This window comes from Aquarana catesbeiana, linkage group LG03 (assembly GCF_042186555.1).
Source record: "Aquarana catesbeiana isolate 2022-GZ linkage group LG03, ASM4218655v1, whole genome shotgun sequence".
In the NCBI taxonomy this organism is placed as follows: Eukaryota; Metazoa; Chordata; class Amphibia; order Anura; family Ranidae; genus Aquarana; species Aquarana catesbeiana.
This window is the reverse complement of record NC_133326.1, coordinates 122,206,613-122,224,222: the sequence shown is the minus strand read 5'-3', so window position 1 is coordinate 122,224,222 and position 17,610 is coordinate 122,206,613. Positions and strand designations below refer to the sequence as shown.

The 17,610-nt window shown below is 40.8% G+C and overlaps 1 protein-coding gene across 1 annotated transcript in view; it reads left to right on the top strand.

Annotated features, from left to right (window-relative positions):
* The window catches only part of VPS13C (vacuolar protein sorting 13 homolog C), a 548,274-nt gene that overhangs the window by 142,189 nt on the left and 388,475 nt on the right, over window positions 1-17,610 (top strand). The window contains exons 19-23 of the mRNA XM_073619118.1: window positions 1,792-1,936; window positions 3,091-3,185; window positions 6,815-6,957; window positions 12,925-13,117; window positions 16,043-16,157. Of these exons, the coding sequence (XP_073475219.1) occupies window positions 1,792-1,936; window positions 3,091-3,185; window positions 6,815-6,957; window positions 12,925-13,117; window positions 16,043-16,157 (691 nt within the window). The remainder of the gene's footprint in view (window positions 1-1,791; window positions 1,937-3,090; window positions 3,186-6,814; window positions 6,958-12,924; window positions 13,118-16,042; window positions 16,158-17,610) is intronic.

Genomic DNA, 17,610 nt, shown 5'->3' with positions numbered 1-17,610 from the left:
ACACTTTTTAATAAAATGGTATAAACAGAGTAAACTTAGTCAGGGTTTGGTAAGTAGAGCAGGTAGTCGTAAAAAAGCCAGTGAAACAGGAATCCAGAGATCAGCATAGTAGAGGCAATAAATAGGATCAGGAACCAGAAGGGAAGTCAGCCAGGCAAAATTATTTAACAGCAGCGAGTATCCGGATATGTTGACCAGGCGAAGGCACAGGAGATCTGATCCAGGCAAGGAATGAAGAGTACTGGCAATTGACCGACAGTGGAGCCCAGAGCTCTGAGAAGGAAGGGCTGAGCCCAGCCCTGACATCCATGTCCTTAGTATGCTTGTCTTCAGCAAACTGTTTGCAGGCTTTCTTGTGCATCATCTTTAGAAGGGGACAACAGCTATGCAGACCAATTTGATGCAGTGTGCAGCGTATGGTCTGAGCACTAACAGGCTGCCCCCCACCCCTTCAACCTCTGCAGCAATGCTGGCAGCAGTCATATGTCTATTTCCCAAATACATCATCTGGATATGACGCTGAGCACGTGTACTTCAACTTTGGTCAACAAATAGAGAGGCCTGTTCTGAGTGGAACCTGTCCTGTTAAACTGCTGTATGGTCTTGGCCACCGTGCTGCAGCTCCGTTTCAGGGTCTTAGCTATCTTATTATAGCCTAGGCCATGTTTATGTAGAGCAACAATTCTTTTTTTCAGATCCTCAGAGAGTTCTTTGCCATGAGTTGCCATGTTGAACTTCCAGTGACCAGTATGAGAGAGTGAGATCACCTGAGACCTTGTAACACCAACGAGTCACATGACAACGGGGAGGGAAATTGGCTAATTGTGCCCAATTTGGACATTTTGTAATTTCTTCAGTGTTGTCACATGAAAAGATAATAAAATATTTACAAAAATGTGAGGGGTGTACACACTTTAGTGAGATACTGTAGATGTCACATGACCCAGGTCTTTCCCAGCCTGTCTGCAGGGAAACAGTGGAATGGGAGCTTTTAGTCTTCTGCTACTGGTCACATGTTCAAAATAGAAAAACAGACTTTGGGAGACAGAGCAAAAATAAAAAAAATATCATCAAACTGTTTTAAATTGTTATATATATATATATATATATATATATATATATTTGAAATCTTTATTATTTTTTGGCAGTAACATGGTGTGGGCTGATTTCTGACCGTCACAGTCTGTGTCCAGTGTTTCCAGTGTCAGATTAGGTGACCTGTCACAATGTGTAACGGAAGTGACGTTCCGTCGCCACCATTTTGCTACACCCCACACTTCTCCATAGTAAGATGGTGGCGACAAAACATCACTACATTACACACATTACACATTCTGACGGGTCGCCTAATCTGACGAAACACCGGCCCCTCCGGCCTGCGTCTTCGGATAGCAGGGAGGTGAAACCTCCATCAGTCAAGATGTAATATTCCACCCCCTTTGTGAGCTGCTCAGATGTGATAGGGTGGAAACGCTCAGGGTAGAAATACAATGAAAACTGAGCATGTACACTAGCTGCCAACACTGCTCTGCAAAATCGCCAACTGCAGTGAGGACAAGGACTGGAGGGGGAGATAGAGAACAGCAGGATCAACTAGGTTTTTGCAGAATACAGAATCTCAGTGACTGAGTGATTATGAACAGTATGGAATACAGTATTTACCAGTGGTTTTTAATGATGTGGGTTTAATTGCACTTTACAAATTAATGTTTAGCTCCTCTGCCTGCTTAATTGTTAATGTAAATGTTCTATATGTAAGATTTGTTTAATCAGTCATATCTTTATTTTCAGGTAGTAAGGTCAGGACAAAAGGTACTAGCAAAGAAGGCTGCCCAAAGTGGAGAGAAAAAAAGTGGAGGCTGGTTTGGAGGATTTTGGGGGAAAAAGGATACATCCTCGAAGAAAGAAGACTCTGATGAACTTTCTGTTCCAGAAAGTAACTAATTTATTTTGTGGTTTGCAAAAGATGTAAAAAAAACTTTAGAAGGATTTCCCTATTTGATAATGCAGTGAACAATGTGACAAATGTTGTAAGCCATAGAAATCATCTTACATCTTTCTGAATCCAGTAAATTGATAAAATAGTATTTGGTTGTTTGCTACCTTTTGCATGTCTTCATTTTTTTGGTGGGGAAGAGAGTAGCCTGCTGGTAGCATGGAGAGAAGGTATCTTGACCTGCTTTTGTTGTTTATAGCTGTGTTTTTCAACCTTTTTTCACCCTTTTAGAATCGTGCACAATCCCGGGGGAAAACCCATCTGAGGGCTCATTCACAGGAGCACAACCACTCCTAGCACAAAACCCCCCACCAAGATTACCCTCCCAGCACAACCCCCTTTCCCCCCCCATCCAAATTACCCTGCCAGCACAAACCCCCAAAAGTCCCCCCTCATGGCACAATCCCCCCCTCCTCTTAGCACCAATTCCTTAAAGTCATAATGGCAGCAGCAAGGGAGAGAGAGCCAGGAGGGGGTGCGGGGGTTGTGCTCTCCTCTCTCAAGATTACCCTCCCAGCACTCTCTGCTCCTCTCTATATTCTTGCCTACAAGTCCTTTGCAACCGATTACTTAATCCATTGGTAGGATGCAGTCAGGAGGTTAGCTCTCTGCCCCTTCTGTACACATGACTTTACAATGCTCTCTGCCTCAAAGAATCGAGGATTGCTCAGATCGGGTTGTTACTGCAGAGCCCCTGAGGACTCCCCATGGCACCTCGGTTGAGAAATATTGATGTATAGTGATGCACCTGGACTAGGGGGAAAAGCCTAAGTTATGAGCAAATACTTTGCCGAAGAGCAGAGTCCTGGCATAAAGAAGTACTTTTTAAAACAAAATAAAGAGTGGAGACTTACAATCTGCAAATTGCTACAGAGATCACATAACAAATACAACACAGGGGCAGTGGATGGCATCAGCAGTGAAAGGTTTTGGATGTTCAAACTCTTTGGTTCACAAAAACATGTAAATGCGGAGAGCTTTACTATGATGCAGGTGTGCACTCTATAGTAGGTTTAAATTTAGATCTGATCATTTCAATGCGGGCTTAAGAGTTACTTATGTGAGATTGTACTATGTGTCACATTGTTTTTCAGAAATTGATGACCTCATGACTCCAGAGGAAAAAAAGAAGTTATTTACCGCTATTGGGTACAGTGAAAGCTCCTACAATCTAACTTTGCCTAAAAATGTAAGTGATTCTAATGCTAATGAGCGCCTTTAGAAATGCACAATAGATAACGGATGCTTAAATGTATTTAAACAAGCTGAACATGTCAGCTGTCTGTGTTAATATGAGGAATGATGCATTAAGGGCTGCAGGTGAGCATCACTATTAATAACATTCACACATTTGCTACAATCTTCTGAGTGGAGTAGTGCTAATACGTAGCCTACCTGTTCACTGATAGAGACCCACCTCTCCTACCCTTTCCTCTAGTGATGTTATGTACACTTGTATATTGTAGTTCCAATGTCCATCCATATTTGCATCATTTTTCCAATATGCTGTTTATGTCCCAAGCCCTGTCTTTTGTGCCTGCCTCACAATAATTTCACTGAGTATTTTTACAAAGGGGGAAAGGCATTGTTTATATTTAGCAGTCAGACAGTACTGTGCTAAATTGATTTCTTAGTGAATGCACATTGTGTATTAATTTGAATGGAGTGCCGCCCCCCTTTTTATCCCTCAACCATAGATTTTCCTTTACTTTATAATGTGCTTTGTTACTGCAGATTTCAAACCATACATGAATTCCTTTATGGACTCAAGTATTTATCATCATGTATAGGGGTAAAAATCTGCAGTACAAAGCAGACCTGTATATTGTCAAAGAAGGGAAAGTCTGTTAGCGGGGATTGAAAGTGCAATGTATGTGTATATTTTACAATTAAAGCTGAACTATGTAGGCATATTATACTATGTTTACACTTGCTTCGGACATGCTTTTTTAAAGCTCTCTGAATGCCAGTCAAAGTACCTGTCACTAAATAAAATAGTTAGCTTACAGTCCTGTTTACACCTTGCGTTTGCTTTGCTTCAAAAATTATACTTCATGGCACTTTAGAGGTGCTTCAAAGAGTCTTCAAAGCTTCTATAGAAATCTGACAAAGCTCGATTGAAGCACCTGCAGATATTGAGAGGCTTTAATTCAGCTTTAGCTTCACTTTTTGTTTTGGAGGTATTGCAAATATGCGATATTCGCACACACAGGGCATTTGCCAAGTTTCATTAAAGCTTCGAAAAAGCACCACGAAGCATCACACAAGCATAAAAAAAGCATGTTGAAGTGGTAGGCACTTTAATGTGTGTTGAAGTCGAAGCAAGTGTAAATGAGCCCTTAAAGTCCAGCTCAGTCATTTAAAAAAAAATCCACCCTTGCAGTGTTTTTTCTTTTTTTTTTTCTTCTTTCTTATTTTTTTTTTAACTCCAGGAGTTGTGCTTTAATGACCCCTAAGTTTTAACTAGCATTGTTTCTATACACTCTGCTGGCTACACTTGCACAGAAATTGAGAAGGTTGTTCTGTCATTGTACAGACTTTTGCTTTATTTGCTAAAATTGGAAGCAAGAGTAACAAAACTGTATTTGGTTATTTTCTTTTATAGGATTACAGGAGGGAAAATTTGTGTTAGAAAATATCTGTATTGCAGTAATGTTATGCTTGGGTCTATCACTTAATATTATTACAATCTGAGTGTAATGATATAATAATATTAAAGTGGTATTAAACCTAAAAACAAAAATGTAATAAATTGCATCTTACCAATCCTAAAATGTAGAAGGTTGCATTTATTCATTTTCTTATGCTTTTTTTAATTTTATTTTTACCTGGTGATATGGCTAGTAGCACTCTTCCGGTCTTGGAATGTTTCAACTCTGGATGGAAGAACAATAGACACTTGAAACAGCAGCATTGTCAGAGAGTAGTGTTAGATGCACTGGCAGATTTATGTTCAATCTAGGTTTATTGAAAGAGTTTTTGCATAAAGTACACAGGAATCAACACAAAATATAAATAAAAAAAGGGAATGGATAAATTATAAAATACAATAAAGTAGAAAAATATAAAAAGTACAAAAGGAAATCAAAAATTGAATAAACATATACATGCTTGTCCCGGGACTAGGGTGGGTAAAACAATACGGGTGCTGCCACATTTGAGGCAAAATGAGTTGAGTTGTATTAAGCCGACTGAAATAGTAGTTGGCTGATAAATTGTTGGTGCAACCAATAACATGGTGTAGTGTAAGGACGGCTCTTTAAGATGCTGTAGGAGGCGTGCACCCGCAGCGTGTCCCCGGAGCCGTTGAAATGACCGCCGGGCACCCGCAGTCGCTCGGGACAGATCGAGAACCAGGATCTGTGTAAACACACAAATCCCGGTTCTCTCAGGGGAGGGGAGACCGATCATGTGTTCATACCAAGTATGAACACCGATCGGTCTCTCCTAGTCAGTCTCATCTCCCACACAGTTAGAACACACATAGGGAACACAGTTAACCCCTTGATTGCCCCCCTAGTGTTAACCCCTTCCCTGCAAGTGAAATGTCACTGGTCCCAAAAATGTGTCAAAAGTGTGTGATTTGTCTGCGGCAATATCGCAGTCCCGATAAAAATTGCTGATCGCCGCCATTACTATTTAAAAAAATAAAAATAAATAAATAATAAAAATGCCATAAATCTATCCCCTATTTTGTAGATGCTATAAACCAATCAATATACGCTTATTGCGCGTTTTTTTTTTTTTTTTTTTAACCAAAAATATGTACAAGAATACATATCGGCCTAAACTGAGGAAAAAAATGAGTGTGGTTTTTTTTTTTTTTTTTTAATTTGGGGTATTTATTATAGCAAAAAGTAAGATATTGTGTTTTTTTCAAAATTGTCGCTCTTATGTTTAGCGCAAAAAATAAAAACCACAGAGGTGATAAAATGCCACCAAAAAAAAGCTCTATTTGTGGGGAAAAAAAGGACATACATTTTGTTTGGGTTCAGCGTCGCATGACCACGCAATTATCGGTTAAAGCGACGCAGTGCCGTATAGCAAAAAATGGCCTGGTCAGGAAGGGGGTAAATTTTTCCGGGGCTGAAGTGGTTAAGCAGTTACAGCAACAGTTTTTTTTTTTTTTTTTTTTTGGGGGGGGGGGGGGGGAGTAAAGGTTTTACATAATCAAAAAAACTGATCATTTTAAGCATCCATTTTAAATTGCTTGTCTTAAACTTCTAACTGCCGCTTTTTGCTTGACACCTTGGCCCAGTTAAGGAAATTGAAAAAGAACACTTACTGGCAGGATCAAAAGCTGAAAATAAAAGAAAAAAGCCTAAAAATAAATAAAAAGAATGCAAAGTAGTAAACTGCAAAGTACCGTAATAATACATTTTTGTCTTTGGGTTTAATTAAATGTTGTTTACAACGTTTATGTGATTATAACAAGCTTGTGTGTGATCACTCACTTATTACTTTCAAAATTATACAATCAATTTGGGTTGAATCAGTGTATACCTGTAATCCACATTTAACAGTCCTTGTTTAGCACACCTTGTGAACCTTATGTTGGTTTACGTTGAATACCCTACAGTGGCATTTCTGAGCTGATTAGCGTATTAACTGTACATGTGTAAATCTTCCAAATTTCCAAATCTGAACCTTAGCAGAAAACACACAACACTGCACCAGGCTCTGTGTAAGTACCCTTTCAGCTCTAAGGAAAATTGCAGATAGCTGCTAAAAATTTGGCAGTAATATGGAGCTTCACTTTTTTAAAATTAGTGGTCTGTATGTCTGTTAAATAATTTTTATTATTTGGTTTATTCCTAGTACGTGGCTCACATACTGGGTTTCAAGCTTCTCAGCACATCTATAACTATCCGAGAGGATGCCAATGCACCAGAGACCCTGAAAATTCAGATAATTGATCTCAGCACAAAAGTCTCCCAGAGACCGGGCGCACAGGCTCTGAAGTGAGTAGTTTTCTTTTTTTTTTTTTTGTGCTCATAAATGCCTTTTAAAGGGGTTGTAAAGACAGAAGGTTTTTTATCTATGCATTAAGATGAAAAGCCTTCTGTGTGCCCACAACACTTACCTGAGGTCCCTCTCTGTCCAGCGATGTCCACGAGCGTCTCGGCCATCCGGGACTCTCCCTCTTGATTAGCTGAGACTCAGCAGCAGCGCTATTGGATCCTGCTGCTATCAATCAAATTCAGCTAGCCAATGAGGGGAGAGGGGGCTTGTCCGGGTCAGGGCTCCGTATCTGAATGGACATGGGGAGCTGTGACTTGGCTTGGGTGCCCCCATAGCAAGCTGCTTGGTGTGGGGTGCACTAAACAGGAGGGAGGGGCCAGGAGCACAGAAGAGGAACCTGAGAAGAGGAGGATCCGGGCTGTGCAAAACCACTGCAACAGAGCAGGTAGGTATAACATGTTTGTTACTTTTATAGGAAAAAAAACCGAGACTCTACAATCACTTTAAGGATCAATTAATATTAAAGTGCTTCATTGTAGAAATGGAAATCTACAAAGTGCCAGCTTTGGTGTGGGATAACAGCAAAAACTCTTAACCTAAGGTTTGCAGTCGTCCATGGACAGTCCCTGTTGTAAGAGGTCTGTCCCCAGATTTGTACCCAGGAGCCAAGCACAGTAGTGAATTGCAGTGCAGGCTCCAACCCAAATCACACTGCACAAATGTCACTCCATACATTAGACTTCAATACTGCCTAATCAGGACCAACTTACCTGCTCACACATTGGCTCCTCCTCCTATGCTTCCATTTGTTGCTGTTATTGGCTGCTATACAGCATCCCAACCAATCACAAACCTTTCCTCATATGCTCCTGCACAGCTGGCTTTGGATGACATCTGAGCAGATGGTGAGTTCTGTTTGCAAGTAAACACAACAGAGGATGAGGGTGTCCTGTCGGGCCGAAAGCAGGGCTTTAGTGTGTGTAGATAAGGCAGGCAGAAGAGTGCAGAGATAAATTATGGACAGGATAGGTGCATTTGCAAATCAGAAGTCACTGTGCTAGCCAGTCAGAATGAAGCTGAGGCTTAGGAAGGGGATTGTACCACCCAAACGTATATACCAAACTGGTCAATACAATCTTAAACTGTGCATTACTAAACTCCTGTTCTTTGTTCTGGACCCTGAACTCTCTGCTTTACTTAATCCTCACCCCTGAATTCTAGGCCGCATTGTCACTTTATTTAAATTTGAAGGTCCCATAATAATCTTTTACACTTTTTGCATATATTGAGCTTTTTTCAGCGCAATCTTTATTAAATTGACATTGATTTTCACCTGTATTGTGAATACAGTACCTGCTGCTGATTCAAACTAATTAGATCTCATATCCGTGATGCAGATTTATTATACATTCATTACTTAATCCTGACCACTAAAATGTCTGTTTTACTAAAGCTTGACACCTGAAATCTCTGCACTACTTAATTCTGACCCCTGAACTAGATGTGCTAGCGTTTGCCATCTTGGGCAGTTTTGAAATTTTTTGTATACTTATGAAAATCAGCTTTTTTTTGCTAGAAAATTACTTAAAACTCCCCAATATCATACATTTTATGAAAGTAGAGGCCCTAGAGAATAAAATGGTGACTTGTTAAATTTGTTTTATGTTGAGTGGTATTTGCGTAACTGTTTATTAAATGCAAATAATCAGGAAAAATATACTTAATGAATTTTAGTACACACAAACGCAATATAATACCCAGTTTTTAAAAACACATAAAGGATGATGCTGCGTTAAGTAAATACATACCAAGCATCTCCAGATTTAAGGTTGTGAATGCCTAAGAATTGACAAAACACGAGCATACCTAAAATTGTCCATAGGCCACGCTTTGAAAGCCTTAAAAAGGAAGGTAAACCCTGATGGGTTTTACTTCCTCTGTCATTCCCTGCAAAGTAAAAGCATAATGACTAGCCCATTATGTGGCACTTATCTGCAATTGAAGCCCGTGCTGTCCCCGTTGACGAAGCATCCATCTTCTGCCCTCTTCCCTCTGGGGCCACGGACTCCGGCTCTGTGACTGGCCGGAGCCAAGTGACGTCACTCCCAAGCATGCGCGCGGGAGCTGTCAATCGCCGCACATACGAGTGAAGAAACGACGCAGAGGTCCGTTTCTTCACAGTGCATGCGTCAATGACATAACCGGCACACTTCAAGGTAAATATCTCCTAAACGGTGCACGTTTAGCAGACATTTTTACACTACCTATAGGTAAGCCTTATTCTAGGCTTACCTATAGGTAAAAGTGATGCAGGAGGGTTTACAACCACTTTAACAGGTTATCTGTTTAGAGTAAAATGTGAACTGTGGCGCTAGGGTAACAACCCCAATTCCTAAAAAGTTGGGACTTTATGTAAAATCTGCATTAAAACAGAATGCAATGATTTGCAAATATTAACCATATTTTATTAATAATAGAAATTAAGAAGAAAATATCAATTGTTTAAACTGAGAAAATGTACACCGTTTTAAGAAAAAAAAATACGGTAATTTTTAAATTGATGGCAAGAACATGTCTCAAGACAGTTGAGACAGATCAACAAAAAGCTGGCAAAGTACAACCCTAGATCCAAAAAAGTTGGGACAGGGCCATGTTTACCACAGTGTAGCATCACCTCTTTTTTTAACAACACTCTGTAAATGTCTGGGAACTAAAAAGAACAATTGCTAGAGTTTTGTAAGAGAAACCTTGTCCCATTCTTGCCTGAACATAAGCTGCTCTAAAACCTAGATATATCTTTCAGCATCGATGGTGCCTTTCCAGATGTGCAGGCTGCCCATTTCATACTCACTAAAGCACCCCCATACCATCAGATATACAGGCTTTTGAACTGAGCGCTGATAACAAGCTGAAAGGTCCCATCTCTTTTGTCCAGTGCAGCCTTTCTCTACCCTTTCAACACAGAGGGACCATTAAAATAACTTTCTGCTGTCAGGGAACACCTGCTAAAAATTACTATATCTACTCATGATACATTAGTGTGATGGTCAGTGGGAAGAATGCTCCTTACCCTTGTACTCATTGGGAAGAAATTGTCCCCTTACAGATAGTTAAAAGATCAGTGGTGTCAGTGGGAACTTATCTGAGAGGCAGAAATTGCACATTGCTCAAGAACCCCTAGCAACCTCTGGAGGAACCCTGGTTGAGAAGCCCTGGCCCAGAGGATGATTGCCCAAAAAAAGTTCTAATTTCGATTCGTCTGAACAGTTTTCCACTTTGCATCTTTTTAAATGAGCTTTAGCGTAGAGAAGAACGTGATGTTTCTGGAATCATGTTCAGATATGGCTGCTTCTTTGCATGATAGAGCTTTAACTCACATTTTTGGATGGCACAGTAAAATGTGTTTGGAAATATTCCAGAGCTCACGCAGTGATGTCCATGACAGAATCATGATCACAAGCATCTAAGACTGCATTTTGGCCTTGTCCCTTGTACACAGAGCCTTCTCCAGCTTCTCTGAATCTTTTGATGATATGTACTGTAGATAATATATTTGCAATTTTACTTCAAAACATTTTTTCTGTAATTGTTTGACAATGTTTAGATGTAGATTTTCACAGATTGGTGAACCTCTGTCCATCTTTACTTTCGAGACACTCTGGCTCTCTAAGATGCCCTTTTTATACCTAATCATTTACTGACCTGTTGCCAAGTAGCCAAATTAGTTGCAGAATATTTTTACAGCTCTTCCTCGTACCACTTACTTTGACAACTTTTTGTTGCCCTGTCCCAACTTTTTTGAGATGTGTTGTTGCCATCATTTTCAAAATGACCTTATTTTTTTCTTAAAATGGTACATGGTAATGGTGGCTTTATGAGATTTGTAATCCATTGCATTCTGTTTTTATGTAGATTTTACACAGCGTCCAAATTTTTTTGCAGATTGAGGTTGTATTGCTCTCACTCTGATGTTTTTGGCAATACCTCACATGTGATGCAATCCTCATTTACATATGCATGCTGGGACTATGTGCGCACTTGCATTTGCACGTGAGCACTGGGGGAACGGTGCGGCTCTCATTCTGGGTGTACTTCGTATAATGGCGCACCTGAACGGCTGCTTCCGATTGAACCCGCGGTGCAACCCTGATCTCTGTAAAGAGCCGCGACCCTTTAACCATGTGATCGGCTGTGTCCAATCACAGCCAGGCACATGTAAACACGGAAATTCTGGTAATCGGCTCTCATCGCCTTACACTGACAGTGTGTGGTGAGGAGAGCCGATCAGCTGCATCTCCTCACAGGGGACATTCAGACATGTAATCAGGGCACTGATCATCAGTGCCCTGATTACAATACAGCACCATCAGTGCCCACCAGTGATGCCAGTCAGTGCTGGCTATCAGTGCCACCTATCAGTGTCCATAAGTGCTGCATATTCGTGCCTCCTCCTTAGTGCCACCTAATCAGTGCAGCCTATCAGCGCACATCAGTGAAGGAGAAAAATTACTTATTTACAAAATTTACCGACAGAAACTAAGAAAACCTTCTTTTTTTTTTTTTCAAAATTTCGGTCTTCTTTTTTACTAAAAAAACCCCAAAAACCTAGCAGTTTTTAAATACCACCAAAAGAAATCTCTATTTGTGTGAAGAAAATTATACAAATTTCACATGGTTAGTGTAGCATGACTGCGCAATTGTCATTCAAAGTGTGACAGCGCTGAAAATTGGCCTGGGCAGGAAGGGGGTGAAAGTGCCCTGCAAGTTGGTAAACAAAATGTAAAATTATTTTTATTTTGTTTAAGTTCTTTTAAAAAAATTTTTTCTTTCTTCCTTTAGGTAAACAAGACCGCTTTTGATACCTTTGGGCAGTGACAGGTACTCTTTTATTGAGACACCTGATATCTATCCTGCTTTTCAAAGCATCTGATCAAACACAGATCTGTTTGATCAGATTCTTCCCTGGCTGTAATGGTCAGGGAAACGGTCCTGAAACTGGAAGTGACATTCATCTCCTCTATGGGTACCCGACCTGACCGTTTATAGTGTTGGAACAGGAGAGCCTGGGAACAGCAAAGGGTGGTGCCAGAAGGGAAAGGGAGAACGCTGTAAAAGTGATTTTTTTACTTGCACTTCAAGCATGTGTCTAATGTTTACTCTGACAATTTTATTGCAAACCTGGAACCTGAAGGAATGGGAGCATGTTTTACCTTCAACCTTATCTGATTGAACAGGGTCAATCATTCCTGAAGGAAACTTTGAGGGGATTGGGTCCAAGTGAGGGACTGTCCCAACAAAACAACCTCTTTGGGTCCAGTGTAAAATTGGTCAGAATTCTTGCTGCTCTGTATGTACAATATCTCACTACACATGTTAAATTCTGGTTGTACAATCTACTGTTTTTTTGCTAAAATTGTAAAAGCATAAAGATATCTTAAAGTAAAATATTTAAAAAATGTATTGTAAAAACTTGTTTGTGGATGTGTTTATAATCTATATAGATCAATTGAAAATAATCAAAATGATTAATTTATTATTTTATACAGTTCCATGCAGATTGATTTAGGATTGTATGTGAACCCATACACATTACAATAATAACTTTAATCTTAATAGATTGTGAAACCAATTTGTAATGTATGCAGGTAGTAAAACTTCATTTTAGGCATGTATTTTTAGCAAACCTGAAAAATTATGTTTGTAATTTTCAAAACGTCTGAATGGTAATTTGTTGGAAAATAAAATAAAGGAAACCATGTTGGGAGGGTAGCATTAATTCTTTAATATTTGCATGCTTTTTCTTAAACTGATCTGCTCATGTAGGTGGTATATTCCCTGTGTTTTAGAATTGCATCTTGCTAAGTAGACACATTTGTACAAGATGAATCCTGATACATAATACATTGTATCAGTGTACTAATCTTTGCAATTTAATAATTGAATATAACCTTCAATACATCTTTCAGGGTTGAAGCAAAGTTGGATCACTGGTATGTGACTGGCCTTAAGCAACAAAATGTTGTTCCGTCACTTGTAAGCAGTATTGGTTCCAAGGAGTCATCTCTTCTTAAAATTCAGTATGAAACTAACCCTGAAAATAGCACTGCTGATCAAGTCCTGATACTTCAATCCCAGCCAGTGGAGATTATTTATGATGCCGTAAGTAAATACAACCAAGAATGCCAAGCTGTTTCGTGTTTTGTATTAAAGTATTTGCAAACCCTAACAAACTTTCTAATTTGCTCCCTTTTGGTTTGTTAAAGCAGTAGTAAACTTGGTTTTTGAAAAGTTGCTGACAGGCAGGGTATTTATGACAGAGAATAGACATCAGTTTCTTCTGTCAGATGCTTCCCCCTGCCTGTCAACCATCATGAACACTGAACCACACACAGCTCAGCGAACTATTATGGCTCAGATCTGTGACTCCCGTGCGCATGCGCAGGAGTGACGTTATCGTGGTCCTACCATTTAAGCAGCTAAAGGCACGTAATCTTGGAAGGAAGACCGGTCGAAAATGGAAACGTCCAGGACCCACCAGATTGATCACAGCTTAGTGCTGGAGGGCTCGGCTTGACAGGTAAGTATGCCATAATGTGCTAATATGCTGTGCATACTGGCAAATTATGGTATAACCCATCTGGGGGTCCCCAAAACAAAGAAATGACAGCAGATATCACTTTAAATATATGATTAAAGCAAAGTTCCAGCCTGGGTGAAAAAAGAATTTAAAGTCAGAAGGTACAAATACTGTAGCTGCAGTTACCTGTCCAGGGAGCCCACAATGTCTGCACCCTAAGCTGACCTGTCCATCAGTTGCGGGTTCAGACGCCGGCATCCTTGCTTAGGGATACAGGAAGTGAAGCCTTGCGGCTTCACAGCCTGTTTACTACTGTGCTGTGCTACTGCTCAACTTTCAGAATGGTCCCATCGTCTCCTGGGATACACACAGGTCCCAAAAGACAACGGGGGGGGGGGGGGGGGGGGGCACAATAAAACTGGGGAAGTGACGTACCTTGCCGCAGCAACATGAGATGGAAGTCCCGAAGAAAACAGAATAGAAGAATACCAAAAGTATAAAAAAAAAAAAGAGGAAAAAAAAAAATCAAAAAACGAAAGGGGGAGGGGTGTTCTTTTGTTTCAAACTACAATTTTTTGCCTGGAACTCTGCTTTAAAATAGTTTTGTTATATCTTTTTAATAAGTACAAAAAATACCTGTTGATCCTGCCAGAAATCCAGTGTTGTCATCTGCACTTTACAGTGTTATCTTAAAATGGTTGTAAACCTTACATTTTAAAATAAATATGAGGGTATACCTACCTGCTCTGTGCAAGGATATTGCCCAGAGCAGCTCCTTACCACCTCCTTCTGAGGTCCTCTCGCCTCTTCTTCTTCGGGTGCCCGCATAGCAAGTTGGCTGCTATTTGGACACTTGCACAAGCGTGCTCCGGAGCCAGGCTGTATGTGTTCATGGACACAGCCAGCCTAGCTTGGCCCCGCCCCCGCTCCTTCCTCACCTGATTTGACTGACAGCAGCAGAGACCAGCCGAATTTCAATCCATGTATGGGCAGGCTGGTTGTACACAAGCCCATCTATTGATCGACTTGTGTACAACCAGCCTATTGGAAAGATTTTCTCTCGATCAGCACTACCGGCTATAGCAAGCGGTGCTGATCAGTGTATTCTTATGGTGGGGAAGTCTCCCTGCTGTCAGGATACAATAGCACAGCAAGATGGATTCCCCCGTCCACATCGAGTGTGTGGATAGGGGAATCGAGTAATTTTCTTTTGTTCACGCTGCTAATTCTATAAAAAAAAAAAAAAAAAAAAGACTCTAGTATGGCAAGCTTAGCACCCGGGTTGCTTTTTCTTCCTCCACTTCTTGCCCTTTCTGTTGCTATAACCGACTGAAGCCAGTTTACTCTTTAGTTACCCTCTGGCTGAGCATCCATCTTCTTGCCCATCTCTCACTTCCCCACCTCTTGTTCCCCCCCCCCCCCTTTTTTATTTTTTGGCCCACTTTCATCTTTGTCATAAATGAGTATGCATCTTTACCCATATACCTGCATACAACCATGATTATTTGGTTACATGGCACATTGTACTTTATTTTCAGTGTTTTAACGCATATTCTGTTTGGACCTGATTTTATATTATACTTCAAACTGCCTGTGAAGCAAATGCGTGCTATCTTGTATGCTAAAGCCTTTAACCCCTGTATCTGTGTTATTTGTATATTATTTAAACCTCAAATAAAACATATTTTAAAAAAAAATTACATTTTAGTATAACAAACTCCTACATTAAAGTTAAACTTCAGTCATTTTTTAAACTTAACATCTATTAAATCTTCTGCCATTGTTTTAACTTTAGATAGCAAAACATTTTTTTTTCTGCCAGTAAATCCCTTCTACAACCCACTTCCTGTTTCTTGTCTGGTAAAAAACCTAGGCTTATAACATCATGCACAGCTCTCTCTTTTACTCTGGTGAGAGTTTGCCAGGAAGGGAGGGGGGTGAGTCATAAGAGGGCCAATGAGAGCTGCACAGCTGGAGGTGTGCCTCTGTGTAAATCCAGGAAGTGAACAGGCAGCAGCTTCAGCTGTGCAATCAGTTAAAATGATTGCAACCAGACTCAGTGGAGGGAGATTTCTGCAGCATATTTGGCAAGTACAGAATCACAGTATATATAAAATAATATGCAAAGTGGTTGGAGGGAAGCTTCGGAATGGCAAAGATGTTTTTATTACAAATTATGTGAGCAGACTGCAGTTCCTCTTTAACAAACTCAATTTTTTAAATGTAAATAGTGAAAACAGATTACAAACAGAAATATATTAAGATCATATTGTCAATGATTTTTAGATCTAGATTTAATCCATAGTTGGAATAGTTGACTGCTGGTACAGATGAGATCACATTGCCTCATTTTTGAGCATTCTTTCCTGCCTTTTGGACAACTATTGTTGTGGTAGTTTAGTCACCCCCTTATAAGGTGCTAATTCTCTGTGGCTGTCTTTACCTATATGTATCCGAAGCTGTTATACTGAAAAATATTATTTTCACATATATGCTGTGTTTTATAGGTTACCATAAATGCACTTGTAGACTTTTTCCAGACTCACAGAGGAATGGATTTAGAACAACTCACATCTGCAACATTGTTGAAACTGGAGGAGATCAAAGAAAAAACAGCTACAGGTAAGCCTTTACTACTTACTACCCTACTTGTACTCTCTTACAAGTTCGTTAGGGTAAAAGACATGGGGGTTATTTTACAAAAGGCAAATCCACTTTACACTGCAAGTGCACTTGAAAGTGCAGTCGCTCTAAATCTAAGGGATAGATCTGAAATGAGTGGATGTTCTGCTGATTTTATCATCCAATCATGTGCAAGCTAAAATGCTGTTTTTTATTTTCCTTGCATGCCCCCCTCGGATCTACAGCGACTAAGTGCACTTGCAGTGCAAAGTGGATTTGCCTTTAGTAAATAACCCCCATGTTTTCTTTGAGTTCAACCAAAAACTCCTAAATCTACAGATGACACAGAGGAAGGCAAACAAAAAAAACTTTAAAGTGGTTTGCCCCAACAAGGAAAAAAAATCAGTTTTTATCTCCTAAATAACCAAATACTTCACTGAATGTTCCACTGGGGGGGGGGGGGGGGGGGGGGGGAGCTGACTGACCGGTGGGAGTAGAAAATGCCCTGGCATCAGTGGCCAGTAGGCATAAACCATGTCACAGGTTTGGTCTGTGGGAGCAAAAAATGAGCCAAAGTTGGTGTTGGTGGGAGAAGTAGTGCACCATTATCGGTATTAGTGAAGAGGAATAGTACCACATCATTGGTGTCAGTGGGCGAAATAATGCCTTCATTTGTGTTAGGGTTGTCCCGATACCGATACTAGTATCGGTATCGGCACCGATACCAAGCATTTGCCCAAGTACTTGTACTCGGGCAAATGCTCCCGATGCTTCCCCCGATACCTTGACTGTCAGCGGTGATGGACGTGTGGGGGAGTTACAAGCTTCTCCCCCTGCGGCTTTCAGCTGCTTAGTGACATACAGCGGTGATCGGTGCTTGTAATTCCCCCACACGCGATCACCACTGACTGTCACCTCCTCCTCCTTAGTCCTCCACCGTTCCTCTGTCCCCCTCCGCTGTCCTGCTCCATTGCTGTGTCCCCCTCCGTTCCTCTGTCCCCCCCGCTGTCCTCCTTCTTTGCTCTGTCCCCCTCCGCTGTCCTCCTCCGTTCCTCTGTCCACCTCCCGCTGTCCTTCTTCTTTGCTCTGTCCCCCTCCGCTGTCCCCATCCGTTCCTCTGTCCCCCTCCGCTGTCCCCATCCGTTCCGGCTTTCCGTTGTCCCCCTCTCTCTTCGTCTGTCCCCTCCGTTCTGCTGTCTCTCCGCTGTGTGTATGGAGAGAGTCAGCTGACTCTTTCCATTCACATAACTGAAACATTGTAATCTTCTGTGATTACAATGTGTCAGTTTATGAATGGAGAGAAGCTGCTGTGTTCTCTCCATTCATTCTCAGTGCAGCTGACGCTGCAGAGAAAGGGACTGGGGAATCTCTATCCTCTGTCTATTTCTCTGTCTCAAGGGGGAGATATCAGAGGTCTGTTAAGACCCCTGATATCTCACCAAAGCCCCCCAAC